Source organism: Prenolepis imparis, unplaced genomic scaffold, assembly GCF_030444845.1.
Source record: "Prenolepis imparis isolate NDT839.2.m4 unplaced genomic scaffold, iyPreImpa1.0 SCAF_15, whole genome shotgun sequence".
NCBI classification, from domain to species: Eukaryota; Metazoa; Arthropoda; class Insecta; order Hymenoptera; family Formicidae; genus Prenolepis; species Prenolepis imparis.
Window position 1 is genome coordinate 1,286,771 of NW_028141173.1, and position 26,656 is coordinate 1,313,426.

A 26,656-nucleotide genomic window follows, 5' to 3' on the forward strand; every position below is an offset into this window, starting at 1 on the left:
ACTCCATTATAACAGTAATGTGAAACATGTAAGCAAGAAAGAAGTATTTTCGGCAGCTTCGTATTTCGATTAATATATTGAAAAATGATCTTTGTGTTTATTCGAGACAATAAACACGAACAGATATTCAGCTCACATTGTATTGAAAATTGATCTCACTGATTGTGAAATGAATATTGGTTACCTGACCACTCTATATACCGATGAAATATTTAAAACATTTTAAAAATTTTAATTTAAAATAAAAACAAAACATAAAAAGAACAATAACATACAGTCATACGATTACAAGTTATTAATCCTATATGTGAAACGAAAAGACAACAGAAATAGCGATAGAACAAAACTAATTAATGAAGTATAGAAGTAATGGTTAAAAATAATTAATGTGAAATTTTTTTATCTGTAATCGACTTTTTTATTAACGTCGAAATAATAACACAAAAATGTTTCCTAGAAGGATTTTCAAACATATTACCGTCAATTGCGAAGAACAGTATACAATGTGGGACACGTAGCGGCATATTATTATCGTTTCGTAACGGTACCACGTGCCGATGTGTTATATCTATCAATGTTCAATGTTTATATATTCAATTGTAACTTCTCATTAAGAAAAGCATATTCAAAGAAAGCATATTCAGAAAATATTGTATTAAGATAATCAGATTTAAAAAATCTATTTTTTTTATTTCTATTGCTGCACAAAGTTGCAAGATTCAAAATAATTATTTCTTATCTATGTTATACACATATATGGACGCTATACATTCATATTTTTTATTTCTGACATGTTTAATTAAATATTTACTCTTTAATATTTATCTTTAATATTTATAAGCATAGATATGAAATAATTAATATAATTAATAAATATACAATTAATCTCGCAAGGAACTTCTTCGCAAAAAAAAATACAAATATAAAGTTACATAGAATTTATCTACATGCACGGATGCGATGATTTCAAAACTCTTTAATGATATGTTCAAATATTTTTAATAACTCTTATTTCAGATAACGTTTAAAAAATCAAGCAGATAATATTTGCGTAACATTGGTGCGTAAATAAAATCATTACGTGACAAGTCATATAAAACAAATTCTGCATTTCATGTAAGATACATGCAAATTAAAGTGAAAAAGTGATATCTCATATAAATTTGATTGAATCCCATATAAAGCAATAAACGATGTGATTCAAAATAAATTAGAAGTCTATCATACTTGTTATTGCTAGATGCAAATAAATGCATTAATCGTTAGAAAAAAGAACGCGGCGAATATATTGTTATAATTTGCGCAATAAAATTTATGTGATTATGCAAGTTGTAATAAGTACACTTACAGTTCTTACATGCAAAATATTAAACTCTCCGTAATTATATCAATTTCGAAAAACTTGAGACGATCTTTCTCTATGAAGATATTCGTAGCTTATAACGATTTTATAATCGATCTATATTGTTGTAACAATAAGTATAAAAATATATTTTTCTAAATTAAATATCTTGTGATTGTCATTTACACAATTTAAGAGAAAGATTTGACAATCTTTTTTTTTCACAAATGAATTTTATAACATTGAAGTTCTTTAAACGGGAGAGCCTACCGATCGCTCAATCCTCTTACATTGTCCTGACAACCGCTCGTCGCGTGTACAGCGGATATAATTATGACAAAATGACCGGTGGCGAGAGAAGGGAAAAGAAGAGGTCATATGAGCACGTACATGTACCGATTTGCCTCCGTTAGGAGGACGGGGAAGGTAGATGTCGAAGGAGGGAGCTCACAAAATCGAAAGTACAGCTTGCTCGCGGTTTTCGCGTCGCGCGACGTTTAGTCCGTCGCGACGTCCCGATCTAATATGTAGACCGGCGATCTCTTCCTCGCTATCTTTGGACTTTCAGACGTTTTCCACACGTCCACAGGACGTGATTTCTCCTCGGAATTTTTCTCTGCGAGCGACATAAATATTTCTCGTTCCGCGACGAGATACCGCAGAGTTCTCTCAGTGAATAATTTCAATTTTTCTCTCTTTTTCGCGCTTCTGAATCGTAATGCAAGAGAGATTAGTTTTGAAAACAGAAACAATCTAGAAAGAGACTTTTAGGATCTATCGCCACGCCACTGCGAGAAAGATTTTCTTATTAAAGATTTAAATAAACGGGAATAGAAGAAAAAAGTGGGAGTGTCTTTGGCGAAAGCAATCTTTCATAAATTTTTTAGACAGAATTATAAGTTAATTTTTAACGAGGAAGCTGTTGTAATTATATCGTGACGTTTGTAGCGCAATAATTGACTTGAGACGCTTGAATTCAAAATGAAGTAACGCTATAAAAAAGAAATTGATTCTGTTTTAAGCGTCATGAAATTGCAAGAAAGCTGATTAATTTTTTCCGCGAAGTAGAAGAAGCTTCGAAAGAATTGTTAATACCTTCTCCCAGGACGCTCGCAATCGGACACGAGAATCGCACAACTAAACTTGTCCCGAGCGAAAGAATCCTGTATTACAAGTATTATAGATGTATCAAGGTACATATAAAGAGAAATTCGTTCTCTATATAAGATCAGATATCTTGATATAATATATTGCAATTCATTAATTTTGTTTACGGATACAAAGCGCGATGATTCGAGAAACCATCTATAAATTTTTTGAGATGTATTTATATATTTCAAACATATTAATAAAATTAATCAAATAAAATAAATCAAATAAATAAATTTAGAAAAAATCAATAACAAATCATCTGCTCTACACTGGAAATTTTATTGCGAAGATTACACACAAATCCGCAGAATAAATTTCCATTCATGTTTCTTGACTTAGCTACTTCTTTGCCTCTAGCGTGTCATTTGTGTGCAAATTACACTTTCGTACACATTTCAAAATCGCACGCTTATCACATGTAAATATAGATATGGAAGCTACAACAACAGACTGAGCACATATAATCGGCTCGCGTAAATTCTTCCGATTCCTAGTGAATGCAAATCCGTTCGTACACAACTCGGAGCTTATTGCGATTCTTTTCTTCTCCCTAACTGTTTTCAATTCTTCTCTCGCGTCGTATCTTGTATGTCAAGGAAATCGAAATCGGTGACTTTATACAAGAATCTAATTTTACATTGGCATCGCATTCAGCAGATTCAACAGTTGAGCGATTTTCCGATGTCATTCGATGCTAATTGGCTGGATCTGAAAGTAGAAACTAATCACGTTCAATTGCTACTTAGCAATTGAATCTGCTGAATGCGGCCATTGTTCTGTTTCGGAAGAAGGTCATCCTAGTACTGACACCATCGTCCTTCGATATACAACGGAGAATCTGTTACGCGTGAAACCGCAAACGACTCACGTGCTCTAAAGATCCGAAGATTGAATCGCAAGATCGAGATGGCAGCGTCCGATTGCGTGGAAAACGGAAAGAGGTTCGTTTAACATATTTTGTATTTTGTATTTTGCATGCGAACGACTCGTAAGAAATTCCGAACAAATATTCTCTTAGACAACCGCAACATCGCTGCGAAATTCTTTCTCGTATGAAAAGAATATTGTTAAAAAAAACTTATTCTTTTTGCTCGTGAATAGTTATAATAAATCATCCTTTTACGAGACTCAAGCCTCCTCGTAAAAGAAACTGTAAGTATCATGAGTGAAAATCTTCAGAAAAACATTATATTTTTTTCTAAATAATAAATTTGATCTGTAAAATAGAAGAGAGAAGGACAATTTTATTATTTTTTTACGTGCAAAGTTTCTAAAAATGGCATTTATAATGCACTGATCTTGGCTTATAGAATTGTGTTAGATTTCGAGGATAATCTGTAATTGTAAGATCTCAACTGAAATAGAAATTCTTTGCTATTACTTATTTAGAAAAAAAATTATAAGTTTACATCTAATTGAATAAAGTATATTGCTTTTTTTGTTAAACGGTATTTCTCCAAGACATAAAAATTTGTTTCTAAAAATTTATTGATACGCTAAATAATGCGTTAGATCTTACTCGTATTGCCTAGCTCAACTAATTCGTATTAATCGAGGATGTTTTAATTAATGCAAATACTCAGGATATATGCGTAAGAAACTCGCGGCTTTAATAAGCTGCAAATAAAAATAAATCGCTCTCTCGAATAGATCAATCAAAATGTCGGTTTATCAACTTTCACAACCAGTTCTCTATCGCAAATGTATATAAGATTAATCGACCTCGAAATAACGGATGTAAAGAATTAAAAATTCGAAGTGCACAAGACATCAATGTGGCATCTACTATACATTCCGAGGCCAACTCCGTGAACAGAGAAACACGTTAATGACATAATTTTGCCGGTTTTCACAAAATTAAACTTCCTAGCGTTGCACAGCAGATTATGATTTCACAAAATTAAATATATACATATATTATACAAAGGAAATTAACACAAAATATTACTATCCCTAATTTTATCTTTGCTCAACATATATTTTTGCGTAAGAATTATCCGAAATCTGTGTTGATTTAAATATAATATTGATAATTTTCAATAGAATTCATTATTATATAATATTAATCACGAATTATTGTCTACTCTTTATTGTTTGTTCCATTCAGTTTCATCTGAAACTCTGGTAATTCTTTTTCATCGAATTGATATAATAATCTGATTAATAATTAATTAATTTAAAAATATAAAAAATTAGAATAGTAATAAGAACAGTAAATATTAATAAATTGAAAAAAAGCAATGCAAATAATTGTTGCATCTTTCGTGAACTCCTTGAATTATGTACATATGTCAGTTTATATCCGCGATTCATTAAAGTTTATAATTAAAATTTTATGGCCGCGTTTATATCATGTTCGTAATAAACATATGTATTTTTATTTTTGTTGATTGACTATATCAGAAAGGATTATCTCCGCGAATAAGTTTACAGCTAGTCGGTGAAACTGTAGGGATATTAAAGAAAATTGCAGGAAGTGAGATATTATTGAATTCTCAATCGCATAATCCCTAACAATTTTCTCTTTTTTGTTCACATATATTATTCCGTCATTATATACTTACGTAACATATATACAATATTTTGTCGAAAGAATAAAAGCGCGAGTCACAACCGAATACATTACACATATCATTCTTAAACTTATTATTAGTACTATTAAAGTGCAAAATTAAAAGCAAAAAATATTATCGTACAAGTTTAACATTATTGCAAAAAAAACTTTTTCAATAAAGAACATTTTTGAAATTTTAACTCTTTCATTCTGGCCGTAAGATCGTTGAACAAATTACTATATTTCTACTAATTGTTCATTTTAATTTTTTTTTTTTAATTGCTTCGTAATGAATGACCGATGAATAAAATTCAGAGAAACATGATTTGTTTATTATAAAACATAGATTAGATAACGAAAATGTAAATAATCTAGTGAACGAACTATGTAATCTCAATATTAATACAATTCTAGTAACGCGCTATCAATTAAAGATGGTTAATTGCAATAGAGAGACAATAATACCTGCCATTTGGGTCACTGGCCGACAATCTTATTGCATTAATGCCGCTTTTGTGGGTCGAGACTCGTTAATACTCTCTACGTCAATCAGGGACACCGTGCCTGCGAGATGAAGCTTTTTTGCATTCGATCAGGTGCGACGACGAGAAATCTCATTAATATAATAATTGTTTCATCGACACTGTTAAGCAACGTCCGACAATTGTCACGACGCATTCATTTAGTGCAGCGCGTTCGAAAAGCCCGGAAAAGAGCTCTTCTGCGGATTTGGCTCAATTATTGTGCGACACACGTAATGACGTAAGTGCATAACGACACTACTTATATGTCAATGGTAAGAATGACTATGACACGTATCTTTCTTCGTTTTTGACGAACAGACATCACGTAAGGAACTGTAACTGTCCGATAATAGAAAGATTATAGAGTTTATCTACGAAAAAAAAAAGAAAATGAAAGATGCGAGCAACGTGAGATATTCTCTGCACGTATTTCGCGATATTTCTTACGCCATAAATGTTCCAGGAATTTCTAGATGTATAAACTTTGCAGATCGAGTTTTCCTAGTGAAAAAAAAATTTCGCGAATATATATTAAAAATATTATACAATAGAGTTTTGGTGATTTATTCAAATTAATGAGGAGAGATATTAAACATTCGGTTCTAAACGAATTTTCCGATCATTTATCTAACGTCACGAATACTTCAGGACGCACATTTTCTTTTGAAAGTTTGTGGAAACGGTAAAACATGCAAATATAATAAAAATTCGAATAACAGAGATTCCATCATATTTTAACGTCTATTATTATAACAAAATAAACAGCGAAATAATGGCGAAACCTAATAACTCAATGTCCGAGAATCGAATGGCTCGCGAATGATCATTTCTTATAAGGATAATTATCAAATAAAATCTGTTTCTTTCTCGGCAATTAATGTCGTTGGATAATTAATATCCTACAGAAGTGAAGAGTCGATTAAAGTCGATGCGACGTACGAAGGACACTCGATTGGCACATCTTAAGCGCATCCGAGTTTGATTGCACGTTAAACATCATCAAGTACCGGTTAATAAATCCTTCAACGCGTAAAGAGCGTCCGATTAAAAATATGTTATATAACTAAGTGACGAATTTTTAAAATCGTACTAAACTCGTCTGCGCGTTTATTTTCCAAACAGAATTTTAATTTAATTTGCTCAAAAATATTTAATGCATAAAAATTAAGAGAAATTGCGAACAAAACTAATCATCAATCTGAGGTAATCGCTATAAATAAACTGTTGAAGAAAGCGCGCGTTTGCAAAACATGTTCACATCTCACAGACATACTTGTATTTTGTAAAATCTACGCATTCTTACACGGAGAGAATTTTCTCTTAGAATTTATCCTGAAAATCAATGTAATCGTGGGACATATAGAAAGAATTTTATGAGAATTTCTCTGATTAATATTTATCACGATAAAAATAATAATATCTATCACAATAAAATATAAAACATGTTTGATTAATTCTACTGCATGATAAAATTAATCAAACATATTTCATATTTTATTGTGATAGATATTATTTAAATATTAATCAGAGAAATTCTCATAAAATTCTTTTCATATCATACTGTCCCACGATTACCATGATTTTCAGAGTAAATTCTAAGAGAAAATTCTCTCTGTACTTTCTATGTATAAATAAGAGAGGTCCCTTGGGGTAGAGAGAGGGACAGTAAAAATGCGTGAGTACACGCGAGAAAAGGCAAACAAGCACGTTTATATGTCCGCACAGGTGGCAAATTGAGATTGCGTTACATGATTGGCCGTGTTACATCATCGCCGGGCTCGTTTCATTCAGAATGAGGCAATGGCACGCACCCGCAAGCGACGTGCCTTACTTAAAAGCCTAAAGTCGTTGTACATCGCGAATCCATGACTTACTATAGACGGGAAAAAAAGAGAGAGAATACCGCAAAGTACAGATGCGCTCGCGAGAGAAAGATTAGGAAGGGAATGCTTATATTCGCGTTTTACCGCGACCTTGCGTAAATAATCTATTCACACTAATCGTTGTATTGTTCGCCTACTTCGTGTGATGCCTAGCGGTTTTAAACTGACATGATTGGACACAAAAGGCGCCTCAATCGTCATCGGGTTTATGTAATCATCACGCGTATTCTTTAACGTTTGTGCAATGTAACATGTAAATCATCGTAAATAAGGTTTGTCATTTTTCACGAACGCGCTCTTATCGGCGATTATCGAATTATTTAATTTATTTTAATTTCTTAATCATAGAGAGATGTTATCATTTATAGTAAACGATATCCTTCCTTTATTTATAAATTTATGTAAATAATTTCATAATATTCAATACTATTCACATTTTTCACAGATATCTTTTGAATTATAATTTAGCATTAGGTATATTAAAGCTGTATTTTTTTAATGAAATAATTAACAAAGTAAAGGCAAATGTACTAAAATGTCGCGTAATAAAAGAATCAACGATTCCTCGTTTTTTTTGCTGTCAAATTTTTTAAAATTTTTTACTTTTAATAAATAAATATTATATGCAAAGAAATGTAAAATTTAAGAAATATAAAAATATCAACATAAAATTGCAGTTCTCGATTGATTGTCAATGATTAATGATATCTCAAAAATAACTCTATTGAAAAATTGATAAATTGTTCATTGATGTATAGAAACAGCTTACGGCAAATTTAAATTTCTTTCTTTTAATACGTGTAAATTCAGGGATTATTGTAGGCCGTTACGCGAATAATTGAATCTCAGATCCGCTGTAGAGATTGTCGCCGAAAGCAATGCGATTACATCAAGTGAAAGGCTTTGTAAATGGATCGTCAGTTATGCTTTAGCAAGGTAGAGAGGTTGCGTTTCACTGAGCTCGCGTACTTTTCTCAATACACGAAGCATCATGTTGTTGTCTCTATTCTACATCGATTCGATATATATCGAGTCTGCATGTAATTAACTTCTATCTTTATTTATAGTATTCAAAATGTGATAATGTATTCTAAAATAATTTATTATATATATGTATATGTTTCTTGTTATTATAGATTTATCATATTATATATTAATCGCATAATCGATACTGCTCTAATTTATAATAGCAATATATATCTTTTATAAGATAATTTCTTACAGCTTTTTTTTGTCTCCAATTAATTATATATGCGTGTTTAATCGTCTAGCAAATGAGTTCATTTGACATTACGGATTTGTAAGACTTCTATTTCGACTACTGATTGTGAGTTATGTAAAGTCTATTTAAGATCATTTATTTGACTGATTGAGAGTTATATATATATAAATGCGGTACACGTAAACTTTTAAAGACCTTTAAAATATGCTAAGTTTTCTAAGGCTTACTGTAGCGCCAAATAGTTTTAAAGAACAGTAATTTTAAACGAAAAAATTACGTCGATATTGAAACGATGGAATTAATATCTGAAAATTTATATAGAGAAACTTTCGAAACAATGAAATTATTACATTCCTTTATCAATGAATAATTTTGCCGTTATTAATCTTCTACGAGAAACGAAATCTATTATTATGATACTTTTTTTAGAGCACGAGCAGTCATCGTCTTCACAAGTTATTTATTATAAATATTAAATCTAGATATATCTTCTATTAAGAACTTACAATTATTTCATGTTTTATAAATTATTCTATACACTATTACATACACTAACATGTCTTTTTTCTCTCTCTCTCTCTCTTCTCTCTCTCCCTTTCTTTCTCTCAAAATTTCATCTGAATAATTGATGAGCTATTGTTATAATTTTAAAAAATCTGTACTTCAATATCAAAATTAATGTTCTTACGAGAACTTAAATATAATTATAAGAAATGTATATATTTTTAAAATCTTGAAAAAAAAAGATTTTAAAAAATATTATAGCAAAATAAAGATACAAATAATCAATAATTTAATATACGTGTTAAAAAAATTCCAAAAATTTATTGATTTAATAATTATGATTAATCCCTGTGTGTTAAGGAGATATTGCAAATATCGATTCTAAATATAATTATATCATTATTACGCTCTTTTTTTATCAGAACGTACATTATAATTATATGCTCCTTTCCTTATCTGCACTTTAGGAATGATGACAAATCGGTCGAAGTGGTGTACAATTCCAAACTTCGACAAGCAATACCACAATGCTGCGCCGTAGGTGCCAAAAATTTACTCCTGATCACCTTCGGTTCAACCTTAGGATTCGCGACTATTCTTATTCCAGCGTTACAGAGGGAAGATTCAGAGATCAAAGTTACTACAGAAGAATTAACGTGGATTAGTAAGAATCTGTTTATATAAATACAATGCTGAGAATAATGTAGAATTTTTCAAAGAGTTCTTCCTTCAAAATAAAGATACAGAATTTTAAAAAATCTTATTTTGTTTTTTTACAAAATAAATTTATCGTAATTTAAATTCATATCAATTAAAATTTTTGTCAATAGTCATTAATATTAAAATGATTTGTATATATATGTATATCATAATATATATATTATAAATCACATCGATGCTATTAGATATGTTTAAATTATTTTAATTTACATTTTTACATTTAATTATTATACATAAATTTTTTATTATATGTAATCATATTTAATTATTAAAATTAGTTTATTAAAATTTAAATTTTCATATATAATAAATTTATTTAATAAGTAATTTTATCATTTCGTTTATATTTTTTCTATTATTAATATGTTCCTTTCCACAGGCAGTTTGAACTTGTTTCTCGTGCCGATCGGTTGTCTCGTGAGCGGACCGCTGTCGCAGTATTTGGGCAGGAAGCGAACGATGATGTTGACGAATATACCATTCGTGATTGCCTGGCTGATATTTCATTATTCTAGTAATCCAGGGATGTTGTTTACCGCGCTCGCAATGACAGGCCTGACGGGTGGCTTCTTGGAAGCGCCGGTCCTGACTTATGTCGCCGAAGTGACTCAGCCTAATTTGCGCGGAATGCTGTCCGCGACCTCCTCGATGTCAGTCATCCTGGGTGTCTTCACGCAAATGTTGAGCGGTAGTCTAGCTCATTGGAGAACGGTGGCGATCATCAACTTGATTTATCCGATAATCTGTTTCCTCGTTTTGTCCTTGGTGCCCGAGAGCCCGCACTGGCTCGCAGGTGATCACACAAACAAATTATTTATGTAAAGATTGTTAAATTATTTTTTAAAATATTTATTAACCAATTCAAACTAATTTCGCACACTGGTTTCTTGCAGCTAAGGGTCGTTTCGCGGAATCGGAACGCGCTCTCTGCTGGTTACGAGGTTGGGCGAGTCCGTCGCAGGTACAGAGCGAGTTTCAGACGATCTGCGAGACGGTCCAGAAGCCGGTCGACAACACAAATTCCGACAAAAGAGAAGCCTGGCGAGCCTATACTAAACGCACGTTCTATCTACCATTCATCTTGGTGAGCGCGGCCTTCTTCATCAGCAGTTTCGGCGGCGCTTCAACCCTGCAGACGTTCGCCGTCGTTATATTCGCGAAACTCAAGGCACCGATCGACAAATACACGGCCACGGTGTTTCTGGGCGTCGCTCAATTGGTCGGCACCATAGTCTGCGTAGCGGTGATCCATTTCTTGGGAAAACGCAAGCTATCCTTTGTATCAGTCAGCGGGACCGGTCTGTGTTTCTTCATTACCGCTGTCTACGGTTATCTGAACGACGCCGATTATTTGGACGGAGTAAGATACAGCTGGTTGCCGACTACTCTCATGATTAGCGCCGCTTTCATATCAAACTTCGGAATCAGATTGTTGCCTTGGGTACTGATAGGCGAAGTGTACCCGGTCGAGGTGCGTGCGATGTCTCTTCCTTAGCAATTTTCATCTTATTGATCTCATATAAATCTTTATTTAAATCTGTTTTTATTTTAACTTGTTTAAATTAATATAAATTAAATATAAATATAAATTAAATTAAAATAAATTAAAAATAATTTACCAATAAAATTAATTTTCATTGAATTTAAACATATCTAGACTGCGCTTATTTCTTATACCGCATTATTGATTCATCTTTGTGTTTGGCGAATAATTTTGAAATTTATCAAAATATAGGTACGTAGCAGCGCAACCGGTGCTTCCGGTATGGTCGGCTACATCTTATCATCAATCTCGAATAAAACCTTCCTCTACATGATGAACGGCATATCGCTATCCGGAACGTTTATTTTCTATTCTCTGATCAACTTGGCCGGCCTGTGCTTCTTATACATGATGCTACCCGAGACCGAGAATAGAACCTTGAGGGAAATCGAGGAACATTTCGCCGGTACACAGAATTTAAAGAATCGACCTAGAAAGGAGCAGCACGTCATCAAGGAGAAATGGGCGACCGCGAATCGGGCGATCGTACACGATGAAAATATCGAGAGTAAATTGTAGACTCGCAAATCAAATTGATAATTGAATATTGCACACTTCGCATATATACATATCTTGCTCTTCGCGGAAATTATTGAAATTATTTCGAATATTCTCTGTTAAAGATCACATAGATGATGAGTTACATAAAGCGTAAATTCCACTATTTTAACAGAGTTTTACATAATCTTGGATGATGATTGAATGCAAACAATTTAACATGTGTAATTAAATGCATATACGGTTTATTTTTTGCTGTAATGCAAACGAGGAAAGGAATTATATCGTAAAAAAAGCTGTTCGATGAGTAATGTAATGCGATTCAAAGAAAAGATAATAGATATAAAGATTGATTGATTGAAAAATAATATAGCGAAAAAAAGAAAGTTATATGATTAGACGTGTAAATTATGCGATTTTCTTAAAGAGATTTCTGCGAACAAATTGAAGTGACAGTGATGTATTAAAGAATGTTAGGATTAGCAGTCTTATTTATTTCATAAAAAGGAATTGCAACTGCCATAGAGCGTTCCTAACACTCGATTAATAGTGAAATGCTTGAGAAAAAGATTAAGATTTGTTATAGAAGCTTGCTTATAGAAGCTCTTTATTTCGCAAAAATTTACATATGTATTTTATTAAAATTATAATAGATATATAAAGTTAATAGAGAAAAATAAAGATGTGTAAGGTCTGATTGTAAGGAGAAATAAGCTTTCACTGTACTAAAAAAATATAATTATTATATATATTGTTCATCTGTGATTTTAATACTAAACATGAAAGATTAGTATATATTTCGATAAATCGTAAAATTATGTTTTCTATTATATTTCTTTATGAACTCAATAATTTATTTATGCATTCTCTACAAAGAGACGAATTTTGAACAAAATATAATTTTAACAAAACGAAATGTTGTATGTATTATTTTTTATGGTTTTTTATAATTACATAATAAAGGGATTGTTATATAATTTATATGTTTTATAAATTAGTAAATTAAAAAATAATCCATTCCTAAATCTTTTTTAAATATTTCACATACTTAAATTTTTTTATTACTTTATTTATTATTTCATTATTTTAATTTAGATAAATCAATTAAAAATAATAAAAAATATTCTTAAAAAATTTGTTTCTTGCATAAATAGAATAAATGAAAAATAACCCGAGATTATTTTGTCATTTACTCCAAGATATTATTTCAAATTTTAAAATAAAAATTAGAATATAATTAATAAGGAACAATAGCAATAACCAACAGAAAGGGGAAGAACTCGTGGTTCTTCGGTTTTGCTGTAGATGGAAGACGTGGTTGTCTTTATCTACAGACAGATTTATAGATTTATATCATTATTATTAACTTCTCAGTAAATATAGTTGAATGATATACTCTGCTTATATACATATATTAAGATACAGATACCTATATGTATATCCATACAGATTCTAATGGCATATTTTAAAGACAGATCCTTTTATTAGTCAATTTGCTTTTAACAAAATTGTTTACTTTTAATATCACAGATCACAGACAGATTAAATCCTTGTGTGTGACTTGAACAAAGTTGAATTAATTTTTTTTCCAGAGATAGAGAGAGAGAGACAAAACGTATTTAACTTGATTAAAATCTTTTGATATGATTTTTAATATTAAATATGATTCAAATATCAAAAATACTTTACCCTGTATTTTTCAAGGCTACTATAAAATTACAAAATCGCATGTCTGTGTTTGATTTTTTTTTCTTTCTGACTAAAATTTTAAAAAAATCTAAAGATACATATTTTTTCTCAGATTAAAGTGTTTAAAAAAAATCTCTTTCTTCAAATCAAAATGTGTGCCAGGAACAATTAGGAGATCTCTCCAATTTTTTATTTAGAAAAGTATTTTTTCATCTTATGTTGGAACATTAACTAAAGAGACTTTATTGGGGGGAAAAAATATTAAAAAATATAATACTAACGATGTAAATTTGGCCACAGGATCAAGATCGAGGATCACCGAATCGAAAGTCGCGGAAGTCGTACGAGACGAGAGAGTTATCCGCGGCCTACATCCCCGGATCAACAAGTGTCCTCTCTCTCTCCCCCGTCGAGCCCGGTGTGCTTCTATTCACGATTATATTGATGTCAGTCGGGGGTTGTTGGCGACGCGCAGACGCGGATTTCACTACCCCCGCAGGATCGTCGTCTACGACGACCCCCGCCCGTCGTCGAATATGGTCGATATCTTTGGCTATATAGAGACAACCAACTCGGGTGGTCTACGGTGGCCGTGCGCGAGACTCTTGGCCGAGTTCGAGCAGTCCACCACCAGTCTTCTCGCAATCGCTGCTACGAAATAACACTCTCCCTGCGTGCATCGTGATCGCTGACCGTGATCCGCGAATCGCGAAGAGCGCGGTTACATCCGAGAGGGAAAACGTCCCCGCCGTCTCCCCTCAAGTTCGCATCGTTCAACCCCCCTTCTGTGCGCGTTAAATATCAATCGATCGGTAGCCGAGCGCAACGCAACGCGTGGTGCATCCGTCGTCGCATCTCACGTCGCATCGACAGCCGACGACGACGACAAATCGGCGCGGGATTTCCCACATCGACCGTCATCAGAAAGAGCGATCCGTCGTCCGCGAAGGGAGACAATCTCCTTCCCCGTCCGCAGGGAGTGACTCTTCCAGGTGACACTTTGACAGTCCGCGAGAATCTCGGCGATTGACAGAAGGCGAGAATTCGCGAAAGGGGAAGAGAAATGTTTCCTCGAGAAAGTAAACTCGTCGCGATAACTTGCTTATTGATTTCTCTTCAACTACCTCTCTCTCTCTCTCTCTCTCTCTCTTCTCACTCCCTCTCTCTTTTTTCTTTCTGTCTCTCTTGGTTCCTGCCCACTTCTCTGTCTACTCCTACGCCTAAATATTTGCTTCATTTTATTTCTTTTTTTCTTCTACGTAAAAAAAATTTGACCAATATATGCAGAGTAGCCCTAATTTTATCTTTGCCAGTGTCTTTCTTTCTCTTTTTCTCCCTTCCCTTAGATATATATTTTTTAATCACGTTTGTCACGTACGAGATTTTTTAATCTTCGATATATATATATATAAATATGTCAAAAGCTTTTCTCTCTCGCTTTCTCGCTTTCTGTCAGTCGCGAAAACTGCGGGCATGATCACCAGACTTTTCATTCACTCGAGCTCACTTTCTGCGTTTCATGCGACACCGTCGTGACGTAGGTGACCATGCTTCCTTCTCTCTCTCAATCAATTCCAAAGTATAATCATTTATTTATTTCACGTCGACATTTATTTTCGCGATTTTCGCGGTGTTAAAATTTCGCAAAAAAATCGAGTCAAGCAAATAAAGTTTCTTCTACGTAAGTAATTTTTCTCTCTCGAAATTAAGATGAGGACAACCGAGATAAGAGGACATGCTGATAAGTTAGCTCTCTGTCGTATAACACCCAGCTGAGCATCGGCCTTCATCAGACACGATAATTAATAATAATTTTTGGGCGTATTTAAGATAAATCATCGATATCATTGATTTTTTTTCGAGATACCTGCTAGATACAAACTATCATGAATATTCTTACAATTAGAGAAGAATCTTATATATTTTGAGGCAAAATAATATAAAATAAATAATATCAATTATTCATAACCCGTTAGATATCTTTTATTTTTTAAATCGTATTTTAATCACTTTTTATCATTTCAATTTCATCATCATCCTTCTCTCTCTTTCTCCTTCTCTCATTTTTCTAATTTTACAGCTGCTAACATTTTGCTTTCTCTTATTGGTTTATTGAAGATCGATAAAATTGACAATTCGTGATTATTTTACAGAATAAAGGAGCCCTAATCGCGAACTTCTCTTAATCAGTTGAACATCTCGAAGGAATTAATTATTCGTTTTCGATGAGAGTGGCGGGGAGCCAAGTTAAAGACTCGAGTATCCTTGTGCTGACGCGAGTGCCTCTGACGTAAACGGAGGCTCCATCTTTTGCCGCCGTTCATTCTACTGATGCACTGAAATCGAAACTACGTAACGGGCGGCGCGGGAGCGCGAGCGTGGGTGGGCACCGGGTGTAACAATCGATTTGCCTCTCCGAAAATATTTGCTCCCTCAATGTCGGTCCCCGTCGCCATCGTCAACGGGGATCGACTGGTTGGATCGCGGGCGTGATTGCGAATACGAATCGAATAATTATGATCCATCGACGCGGTGATTGCTCTCTCCGACGAAAAGGCAACTCACGTCAAAGTGCCAAAGTCAAAGAAAAAAATAAAAAATATGGTCCTTCTCTTTACAACTTTCCGACTTTAATTCTACGTACATTTTAATCTCGAATTTTATCGGTCATTGTTGTACGTTCAAGTTATTTTGCACTGATTGAGTTATATTTTATTTTACGAAATTCAGGTATAAAATATTCAAGACATTTCATGATCTTTACGGAAATATAAATGCACACTTTAATGAGTTTTCCCTTAAAGAAAATATGCGATGAAAGAGAGAGCTGAGATTTGAATAACTATAACGTTTTTAAAGAACAAGAGGGACAAATATCGATCAGCCATCAGCTGTGTTTGACGTTTCTGCATTCATAGTAAAATTAACTTTGGGAATTTCGCGCGAACTAAGTCGTCGAGAAGAAGTGGACTTGTCCCGTCGACATGCCATCGATTTTCCGTATCTAACTTGACCTCCGTAAAACGCCCGTCGCCTCAATCATCATCTGTCCACGCTCAATTATGCATCGCCATCCGTCAAGAAAATCGTCGTAACACTGTACAACAATGCGCGCAGATGGTACGGTGTCAACATGCTTGCGCTTTTTTTTACGAGAACCTACCGTAGTTAACAAACATGACATGACATATGGCGACCGATATCGTTATCGTATACGGAAAACCTTGTCCTATTTTTCATCAACTATCGTAGTACACCGTATCATATGTGTGTTTACGTGCGTGTATGAGTGCGTGACGCAATCTTCCGGATGATATTTTATTCTTTTATCGCGCACTTTTCATAAAATAATTGTATGCAGTGCACCCCGCTCGATCGTCTCGATCGGATCCGTTTTGACATTTGAGAAACGATATACACGTGACATTCGAAATAAGCTGATAAAAACTGCAAGCGTGACTTGTGTGTAATCCGACAACTTTCAATCAAGAATGTCGAGGCATCAATAATGTTTCGATCATATGTAAGCAAACGTAAAGTTGATTAAATTTCACAAATGCAAATATAAAATTTTATATATTATTTAATTCGACAGGAAAAAATATCAAATATTAAAGTTTAAAGATTCGGAAAAATTTCTTGTTTCTATAAAAAATTTATTCTAGTTGAAAATTTTAACTTCGATATTTTCTACTTAAGATTTATGATATAATCTCAAACGTGAAAAGTTTCCCTCGGGAAAGTATAGAGTCCTAAATCAATCGGAGATTTCATATATCTTTGAGAATATTATATGTTTTTTTCATATAAAACTTGGAGTAAAACGAGCGGGTTTGTGTCGACGAAACAGTTCGTACACTTTTACTTCTGAAATAACTCGCACGACGAATCGAGCGTGAAATCGATAGGGGAACCTGCTACCGGATCTAAAAGTTTCTTGGTTCACCCGCAGTTTTACATTCGCGTAGAGGTATTTATAACTCTTGATCCACCGATTTATTTCCCACCGCGCGTATAGTCGTGTAACTTTTGACGAGTCCGGTAATCGATGAGTTTTGAAACTTGTTCTCTTACATATTACATATCGCCGTCTACATTTGGCGTCATTTCCGCGTCGAGAAAGAGAGAAAGAAAGCAAACTATGAAAGAGGACACCTCTGTTAATTACTGTCACGCAGAATAAGTTACATTGACACAAAGTTTTTTTTCTCTTTTTGTAAAGATATCGATTTCTCGTAAACAAGAATTTTAAATGATTCTCAAGTTATACTATATATATAATAGATCATAAACAATAAAAATTCTATCTATCAATTCAATTTCGAACAGATATAACTCTAATGTAAAATTTTAATTTTCAATTTTAATTCAAGCCAAGAGAAATATTTGTATAAAAATTAACAATTTGGAATATGTGAAGAGAAAGATAATTGGCGCGGACGGATATTTATCGACAAAATATCGGTTAAAAATCACCTGAGATAAGACTTCAATTATTCATTAGGTAAACATACAAGAGACGAATGAAAGGAATGAATTAAGGCGACGTAAACGCGAATGTACGCACCTGCGCGAACCGCAGACTATCGCAAGTCGCTGATTATCGCGGTCGACGCATACATGCGAAAGAAGTATGGTAGAAAGAAAGATAGAACCGCAAACGTGGCCACGTTGCTCGTCTAATCGAGTCGGCCTGTGATTAGTTTCCGCGATCCCTTTTGTCGCAAACAGAGTGCATTACAGAGTAATTTCTTCAGAGAATTCTTCCTATTCAGAGAATCGTCCGCGAATTATTCTCGATTGATTAATTAAACGCAATTGAGTGATTAGAGAATAAATAGTGAACGTGATGTGGAAAAAATGATCGACAGTAATTATAACGGATTATAAATTATAAATAATCATCGAAGATACTGATTTTCGAAATGGAATTACTAATTACTATAGTTAGTCGAAGCCTTGCACAGACATCGTTAATTGATAATTCGACTGAAATAAGCTGTTACGCGCCCTTAATGAAACGATTAATAAAGCAAGACTAGGAGCGATTAACGAAGCAGCTGATGAGTTTTAGTTTGACGAAACGTGAGGCGATTGATTAAACGGTAAATAAATTAGAGTGTCAATAGGACGAGATCACAAAAGACGAACCTAAGATAAAATGCATAATTAATTGCAGTTAATAAAACGAGACTAGGAAGCAACAGAGAGAAAAAGAGAGAGAAAATTGAGAGAGATTCTCGGCTCCCGTTAATGTTATCGAAGGCCGCAATAAAGGAACAGAGTGAGGGACGTGAAAGATCAATCGGGTGTCACACGTCGTGACACATATGTTACGTGCAAAATGTCGAGAAAGTGCGAGAACGCATTCTGCACGCCGGTTAAGGATTCCGTTTTCGAGCTACGTACGCGGATGGCCCGGATGATGTCCATTGTCGAGATTACCTCGCAGAAGAACAATACGGTATATCGGAATATCGACTCCGACACGTACCTATTGCGTTTTAAGCGAAGGGAAAAAAACGCGCGAGAGAGAATATATTCAATGGACTTCAATTAAGACTCTTTACATACGCGCGATAATATTGACGATTTATAATTTCTGCGATCGAGTGGTTCAATTGAATTTTCCGCTCGCAGTTTACATAGAGATTTATAGGACTAATGAGTTACACGCAAAGTTGATAGACAATTGAAATGATTACAAGTTGCCAATAAAATGTAACTTTCCTTTAACGCTTTGAATTTAATTATTTAACGCATTATAGTTTAAAAAAAAACAATAGTTTTAAAAAATTATTTATTCATTTGTGCTATATAACATTTTTACGTTAAACAATTAATTTATCATTCGGCATTGTTAAAGTAATGTAAATAAAATTGTATTAACGAAAAAAGAAAAAAAGAATTACACGCACACAATACCATTTTATTACCAATAAATTCAGAAAAATATTGCGACTTTATATTGCTTTATAAAATCTATGCAATATTTTATTTATTTAATATTTTATTTCTACTGTAATAGAGACAAATCAGCTTTCGAAAAGCTATTATACAAATAATTCTCTTTTGAAAATTGTTGACAATTTGGCAGTTACAATGCCTTTTATCGATGCCACCGAATGATTAATGAACCAAAATTAAATCTCCGAATAAAATATCGAGTAAAGTACTAACGGTACTAACCTTCTCTCGTATAGAATCTTTACATGTGTTTGTGGCCTCTAACTTTTCAATATTTTTATCCAATATTTTCTCGAACGTGATTATGCGGTCCGATAAACTGTGACGAATCATGCATCGTAAACTCATCTGTTGCATCGAACGGCTTCTTCTCTCGACCAGCACGACCATCGTGTAATTTTACGACGCGAGCACGTGCAAAGCTAATCAAAATACACGAGCCACGTTATCCTCTCCCTTAAATCGTCGACCCGTAAACGAGAGTGTCACAAAATTTGAAAAAATAATATATATCTATATTATTTCGATATAAATACTTTTCTATAATCACATAAATTCAATATTTCTCTTTAAAGACCTTTAAATCCTGCTCCAGAGAAATCAATAAATCTTTCATATGTATAATTCTTTTTAATTTATATAAATTTTTTTAGAATAATTTTCTATATATAGTCTAGGAATATTCTTTATAAGTTTAAAAAAATTTTTAATAAAGTTATCAATAAATGATTTGTAAATTTTCTAAAGCCGTGTGACTCCTTCGCAGATGGCGCGTCAGGATGGCAGAGATGCCGCGGATCAGAACTTTGATTACATGTTCAAATTGCTGATAATCGGCAACTCATCTGTCGGAAAGACTTCCTTCCTCTTTCGCTACGCGGACGATTCCTTCACCTCGGCTTTCGTGTCGACCGTAGGGATCGACTTTAAGGTGAAGACCGTCTTCAGACATGACAAAAGGGTCAAGTTACAGATCTGGGTCAGTATATCTTTACTTGTTCATTATATACGCGTGATCAGAAAAGCTCATATAATATTTTTCATAACTATATTTTTCGATAACACATAACAGATACACATAAAAAATAGTGATTTGCATATATTATAAATGTATCGCTTCTAGTTGTGTTAACTGATAATCTTGTAACCTTTCCTTCTCGTATTATTTTACAAATATTACGTTTAAATACAAGCATACTGATTATACTAATTTTATCTTGTATAGATGTGTGTTGATTTCTTGATTGATTGATTAATTATTTTAACACAGGACACGGCAGGTCAGGAGAGATACAGAACGATCACGACGGCCTATTACAGAGGCGCGATGGGTTTCATCTTAATGTATGACATCACAAACGAGGAGTCCTTTAACTCAGTCCAGGACTGGGTCACGCAAATAAAGAACTATTCGTGGGACAACGCCCAGGTAATCCTCGTGGGCAACAAGTGCGACATGGAAGAAGAGAGGGTGATCAGCGCCGAGAGAGGTAAACAGTTGGCGGAACAATTAGGAGTACGATTCTTCGAGACCTCGGCCAAAGAGAATATCAATGTTAAGGTATGTCTCTCGTGTCTCAAAAAATTTGATAAATCGTCGCGATTTGATAAATGAGATTAAATTCTCGAGATATAAATTTCGCAGTTATAAAAATATTGACAATTAACTGTCGACTTATGTCCTGTCTTACGTAAGATAATATAAAAATAATAATTAAGAATTTAGTTAAATGTTTGTAGTAAATTTTTGATAAAGTAGCAAATTTCCTTCAAATTAACTTCTTGATACGTTTTTAATTCGATACCAAATCTCTATTCATCGGAAAAAAATATTTCATTTTTGTTTGGTTGTTTTTACGCGTGTGAGAATAATTCGGAGAGAATTTTGCGAGAATTTTTGAAATGCCCTTTCACAAATCTCTGACACACAATCTCCTACTTTATTGTGTCGCGAGAACGTGCGGAAATATCGATCCCGCCTGTCGCGAGGTCACACGTATGATCAATTCTCTCTTTTTTTTCTCGTTTCAACAGGCGGTGTTCGAGACGCTGGTGGATATAATATGCGACAAGATGAGCGAATCCTTGGACAATGATCCGACCTTGATGGCGGGCGGTGTGGGTCAGACCAAAGGTCAACGACTCACCGATCAGCCGACTAATCCAGCGAACACTAACTGTAATTGCTAAAAAATATGCGGCGACACGCAGAAGGGAGAAAAGAGAAACCCAGAGAGATCGTATGTGTGTGTTGCACGTGTGTGTTTGCGTGTGTTGGAAAGGGAGGAAAAGAAAAAAGGAGAAAAAGGAGGAAAAAGTGTCGTGTGTGCGACGCTGGCGAGTTAACTAGTCCATGTACTTGGTCGTTCCTTCGTTACTTTATTTATTTCGGAGGCCACCTTTTGTTCTCTCATCTATTTCCTTTCATCCTTTCTTGGCGCGAGATAATATGTAAAATGAATCTATAATGTACGCTATAATTATATATACATATATGCATATATATATATTATATATACACACACACACACACATAACAATTGTGATTATAGAGGTGCGACCGAATTGGTTAACGACCGATCGGCCGTGGTCCTCCTTTCGGTTCATCCGCTTGACGAAAGTCAAGGATGGACTTCGATAAGTTCAAATTTCCATGCCGCAGACACGCGTTCTCTTATCAGATATAAACGTAACATCAATTAATCATCATTGATGTCAAATTGCGGGTTGCTCCTTAGATTATTATAAAAAGATCATCTCAACACTTAATTCAGATTTAACTCTAATCTCTTTTTAAAAAGATAATCTAATTTTCTTTTAAAAAAATAAAAAAGACGAAAGACTTAATTGATCTCGCGATCAATTATTCGGATCATTAAAAACGATCTTTAAAATAACAAAAAGCTTAAAATATTTGTACTATTAATTATTATAATCTCTTTTGAAATTAAAAATTACATTTGAAGAAAAAAATCTAAAATTTCACGTTTCGCGTATTTTATGCTAATATTGTTATATGCACTGAGATACATGTATGTATCTTTTATTTATATGTTAACTTATACTAATATTTCATTCAATGGCACATTGAAATTATTTTCGCGTATCTGTGGCATCGAGATCTGGACTCAACGACAAATAATGCAGGTTTCGACTTTTGTTGTTGAGAAAAAAAAAAAAAAAAAGAGTAGAAAATCGCGCGAGAAAAAGAAATTAAAAGTACGAAGATACATTGTATCGTTTCGCGGTTGATAATAATTAATGACGACGACGTTATAGCGGGAACGATGTTGCTCACTCGATGTTTGGCATTATAGGTTCATGCAAAAATATCGGGGACGACCGAAGGGAGTGACTCAAGTCTGTGCATTAAGTAAAATGCGCCCAAGAAAGTCTGACAATAAGCGTCATTCGACAAAATTACACAAGTTCAGAATATTGATTAATCGGAGATGTAATCGAATTAACCTTTTAGCTTCTTTTGTCTAATTAATGCAGATTATGCAAATATACGCGAAATTTCGTTTTTTGATATTGCTTCGAAATTGTGCAAGTTGTATCTCTTGTCTAAAAAAAAATTAATATACTTATTTAAATATTGTGAGATAAATTTGAAATATATTTAGTTGTATTTTAAAATAATTTGTGTTTTATTGTGGTAATAAAAATTTTAAATGACAAACAGAGAAACGATTAAACATTTGCGACGACCTAAGGAGATGAAAGGTTAAGTACAAGAGCGATATAAGAGATACGCGAGCACGAACAGTTGCTTCAGTGAATATTATTACATTAATATTTGTTGTAATTCACGTGGAAGCGATTGAATAAGTATCACGTTCAATATATAATCGGATATTCTATAAAAGAAAAAATTATCTAAACATATATAAAATACAGAATATATTTCAACGAAATATATATATATATATATATATATATATATGTTTTTTGAAAAAATTTAAACAATATGCTTTTAAAGAGAATCTTTTATGTTTATCTTTTAAAGACATAAAACCTCTCGTTTCCAAACTTTTTTTTAACACTTCAAGTATTTTTTTCACCGATAATATTCGATGATTCACTGATGTATACTCGCCGGCGAATATAACTCTTATAATTTAGATATAAACTGTCACGATGGCAATGAAGACGCCGATCAAAATGCACAATTTATTTTAACTCACAAAAGTCCGAGTATTTATTCAAAATCCAGCTTTCGAATGCTAAATGCTAATATATTTTTCATTGCGACTGAAGTACATTTTTGCGGACGTTTTAAAGTGTCACTTATTCATATTGATTATAATGTCAAATCTTTTGATGTTCCTGAGAAGTTTTTTTATTGCATTTATCAATATTTTATTTTTTATTAATCTTGGACCGAAATATAATTTCTTTAACATCTCGTTTAACGTCTCTTCTGTCGCGCGTTTCTTCTTTTTTTTAATGAAATAAGATTTATCAATAAAAAGATAAGAGAAAAGAGAATCGTATCGCAAGAGAAAACTCATTTTTATATATAATTCTCTTTAGCTACGTTCAACTAATTATTTACCTAATTGTCCATTGAATAAAATGACAAAATTATGATGGAAAGAGAATATAAATAAGAAAATAATATCGCCTTTTTCGGTGAACTGTAAAATCTCCGAATTTTCGGCGACAACGCGGTGTCACAAGATAATTTAACGTAATCAGTAATTATCATTCGGCGACATCATATATTGTATCGACCTCGAAATGGCACTTTTCGCGAAATTATTTAAGGGAGAAAGCATTAGCGAATTTAATAGCGATATCGACGAAGGTCGAAATTATTCAGAAAGGAACCAGAAGCATCGATCTGGCGTCAATTATCGAGGAGTACCGGCGTCCCGCTACCATTACTACTATTACTATTACTTCAGTCGTCATCCGGCGTTAAACCTATCTACCTACCTACTATAGGCAAGCTGCCCTCTGTACATAAGTGAGATAATAAAAACAAAAAGGTATCTATTATGTATCACTGAATCTGTAATAAGGTGTAATGTGTAATGCGTTAATTTTGAAGAGATGCCAGAAATCACACACGGCCCGCGACACCGGACGCGATTAATTAATTTACATGCTACGATTATTAATCGATCGCAAATGTCGCGAAATTGTTGCAAATTGTCATCGAGAACGAGAGAGAAGCAACTATAGCATGATTTTAAAAAATGCGGCTAGTGGACGCTGAAACAATAATCGTAATTTCGATAAGTTCGATCTCGTTGTTAGATAGATGTGCAAAAATCCTACGCCAATTATCGCGTATCCGGATTATTTGTAGTTCCCGTTATTTTTTGTCTGTAGCGTTAAAGTCCAAACTAGTCGAAATTATGCAGAATTTCGATCTCTGGTTTTTTTTTATGAACAGAAATGTTCTTTCGGTTGTCGCGGGTACTTGTATATGTATGTATTGTACGGTGTGTAAACTGTACTATATATATACGCCTAATATTAATTATAATTACGTTAACGATAATACAATAATCTTCAATACAGACACATACACGCACGCGCGCACACACATACATATATATTACACCAAGAAAAAAACACACATGAAAAAAAGAAATCCACATTACAGGCGTTACGTTGACCATTTGTAACAAAACAGTTGTATTCTAAAAAAGCTGTATAATTGTAGCAAAAGTCAATCATGGATGTTTTCAACGACTGCTACGTCGTATATGTTAATTATACGTGTATATGTGCACAATCCGTTAATAATGCAGATCCTGAGAGAGAAAGAGTGTGTTTGTGTGTATGCGAGCGTGCAAGAAAAAATGAGAGGGAGAGAGAAAAAGAAAGAATGAGCAAGAGAGAATGAAAGAATGTAAAACAGGAATTACTTTGCAATGAGAAAATTTGACGTAGCAACAAATGTAAACAATATATATACATATATATTTAAAAAAAAATAACAGAGCTAATTGTGTATCGCAACATGTGTCACGTGTACGCGAGAGAGAAAGAGAGAAAGAGAGAGAGAGAAATAGAGATGGAGAGATACACAAAAAAGAAAAGAAAGAAAAACGAGCAGTGGAGTAAATCTATAATTTGCAACACGTGTACAAATCATTGACAAACAATTCGAAGGACCAATTGGTAGGTGCAGTTGGCAGTCGCTTATCGCGATCTCGCTCAATTGTGACACGACTTTCGATTAGTCTTCACCCCCAATTCCACCATTAATCGCCCTGCAGAAAAATCGACGAACGAAGAAAGAAAACGAAAAATCGACCTTATCCCTCTCTCAAACGGAAATGTGTAATTTGTGGAAAGGATCGATTTAAGATCCTCTTAGATGTTCTTACGGTTTTTTTTTTATTGATAGAGAGAAGACATAGAAGTTTAAAGCCGGAATTCTAAAATTCCGAAAGATCCATAAAGTAAAGTATCTTATGGATTCTTTCGCCTATTTTCTGCAGAGTGTCCTAATATATCATCATTGAATCCTCCGGTCAACTCGCGAAGGGGCACGTATTTCCGGTTTATGTCGCGAAAGAATTATCGAGTGTTTCGCAAAACATCCGGCGAGAACGATCGTTTGTTGTAACGATACGATAGCATATACTGTCAATTCTTCTCGCGAGAAAGAGAGAGAAAGGGATGCGTTTACGACTCCATCATCGTCACCTGTCATTCCTGCCTTGCATAGCGCATATCGTTAAAAAGATTCTTGGTCATCGTCGCTCGTCGATCGAATTTCCGACGATTTGCGATTTATCGCGACGGAGAGTGACTCTCTTCGTCTTCCCGAATATTTGGGACATAATCGATGAAGCTTCATTGTACGCCAGTGTATCAAGCATCGATCATATATATATATTATATAGACAGAGCTTAATTGTATAGAAACAAATACAGTCAGCGATATCGATTTTCTCCACGGGACTAACGTTGTGCCGCTTCTTGCATTTTTTTTCTCCAACGAACCTGCTCAAATGAATGTTCCTCAAAAGGCGAAAGGTAAGAAGAATGTGAGAAAGTATTTAGAAATTCTTTCTCTATATTACGCGCGAATA

At 33.7% G+C, this 26,656-nt stretch overlaps 2 protein-coding genes and 1 long non-coding RNA gene across 15 annotated transcripts in view; 2 read left to right on the plus strand and 1 right to left on the minus strand.

Moving 5' to 3' along the window:
* Positions 1–26,656, minus strand: part of LOC145946369 (uncharacterized) — a 114,871-nt gene that overhangs the window by 33,806 nt on the left and 54,409 nt on the right. The window lies entirely within an intron of this gene.
* On the plus strand, positions 1,850–12,822 carry LOC145946352 (facilitated trehalose transporter Tret1). 9 transcript variants are annotated; one of them, XM_083055968.1, is made up of 7 exons: positions 1,850–2,014; positions 2,365–2,535; positions 3,149–3,435; positions 9,649–9,845; positions 10,281–10,694; positions 10,795–11,372; positions 11,637–12,822. In XM_083055968.1, the coding sequence occupies exons 3-7, from the start codon at positions 3,401–3,403 to the stop codon at positions 11,961–11,963; spliced, it is 1,551 nt and encodes a 516-aa protein (XP_082912094.1). In that variant the 5' UTR covers positions 1,850–2,014; positions 2,365–2,535; positions 3,149–3,400; the 3' UTR covers positions 11,964–12,822. The 9 variants fall into 9 exon arrangements, with proteins under 9 accessions (XP_082912094.1, XP_082912090.1, XP_082912091.1 ...); XM_083055964.1 differs by having other exon boundaries at positions 1,850–2,535; XM_083055965.1 differs by having other exon boundaries at positions 1,850–2,535; positions 3,152–3,435.
* On the plus strand, positions 14,192–26,523 carry Rab3 (RAS oncogene family member Rab3). Of its 5 annotated transcripts, XM_083055991.1 has the most exons (5): positions 18,514–18,736; positions 18,811–19,095; positions 20,365–20,577; positions 20,869–21,159; positions 21,633–26,523. In XM_083055991.1, exons 2-5 carry the CDS (start codon positions 18,976–18,978, stop codon positions 21,786–21,788), a joined length of 780 nt encoding a protein of 259 aa, XP_082912117.1. In that variant the 5' UTR covers positions 18,514–18,736; positions 18,811–18,975; the 3' UTR covers positions 21,789–26,523. The 5 variants fall into 5 exon arrangements, with proteins under 5 accessions (XP_082912120.1, XP_082912118.1, XP_082912121.1 ...); XM_083055994.1 differs by lacking the exons at positions 18,514–18,736; positions 18,811–19,095 and adding an exon at positions 14,192–14,623; XM_083055992.1 differs by lacking the exons at positions 18,514–18,736; positions 18,811–19,095 and adding an exon at positions 16,987–17,154.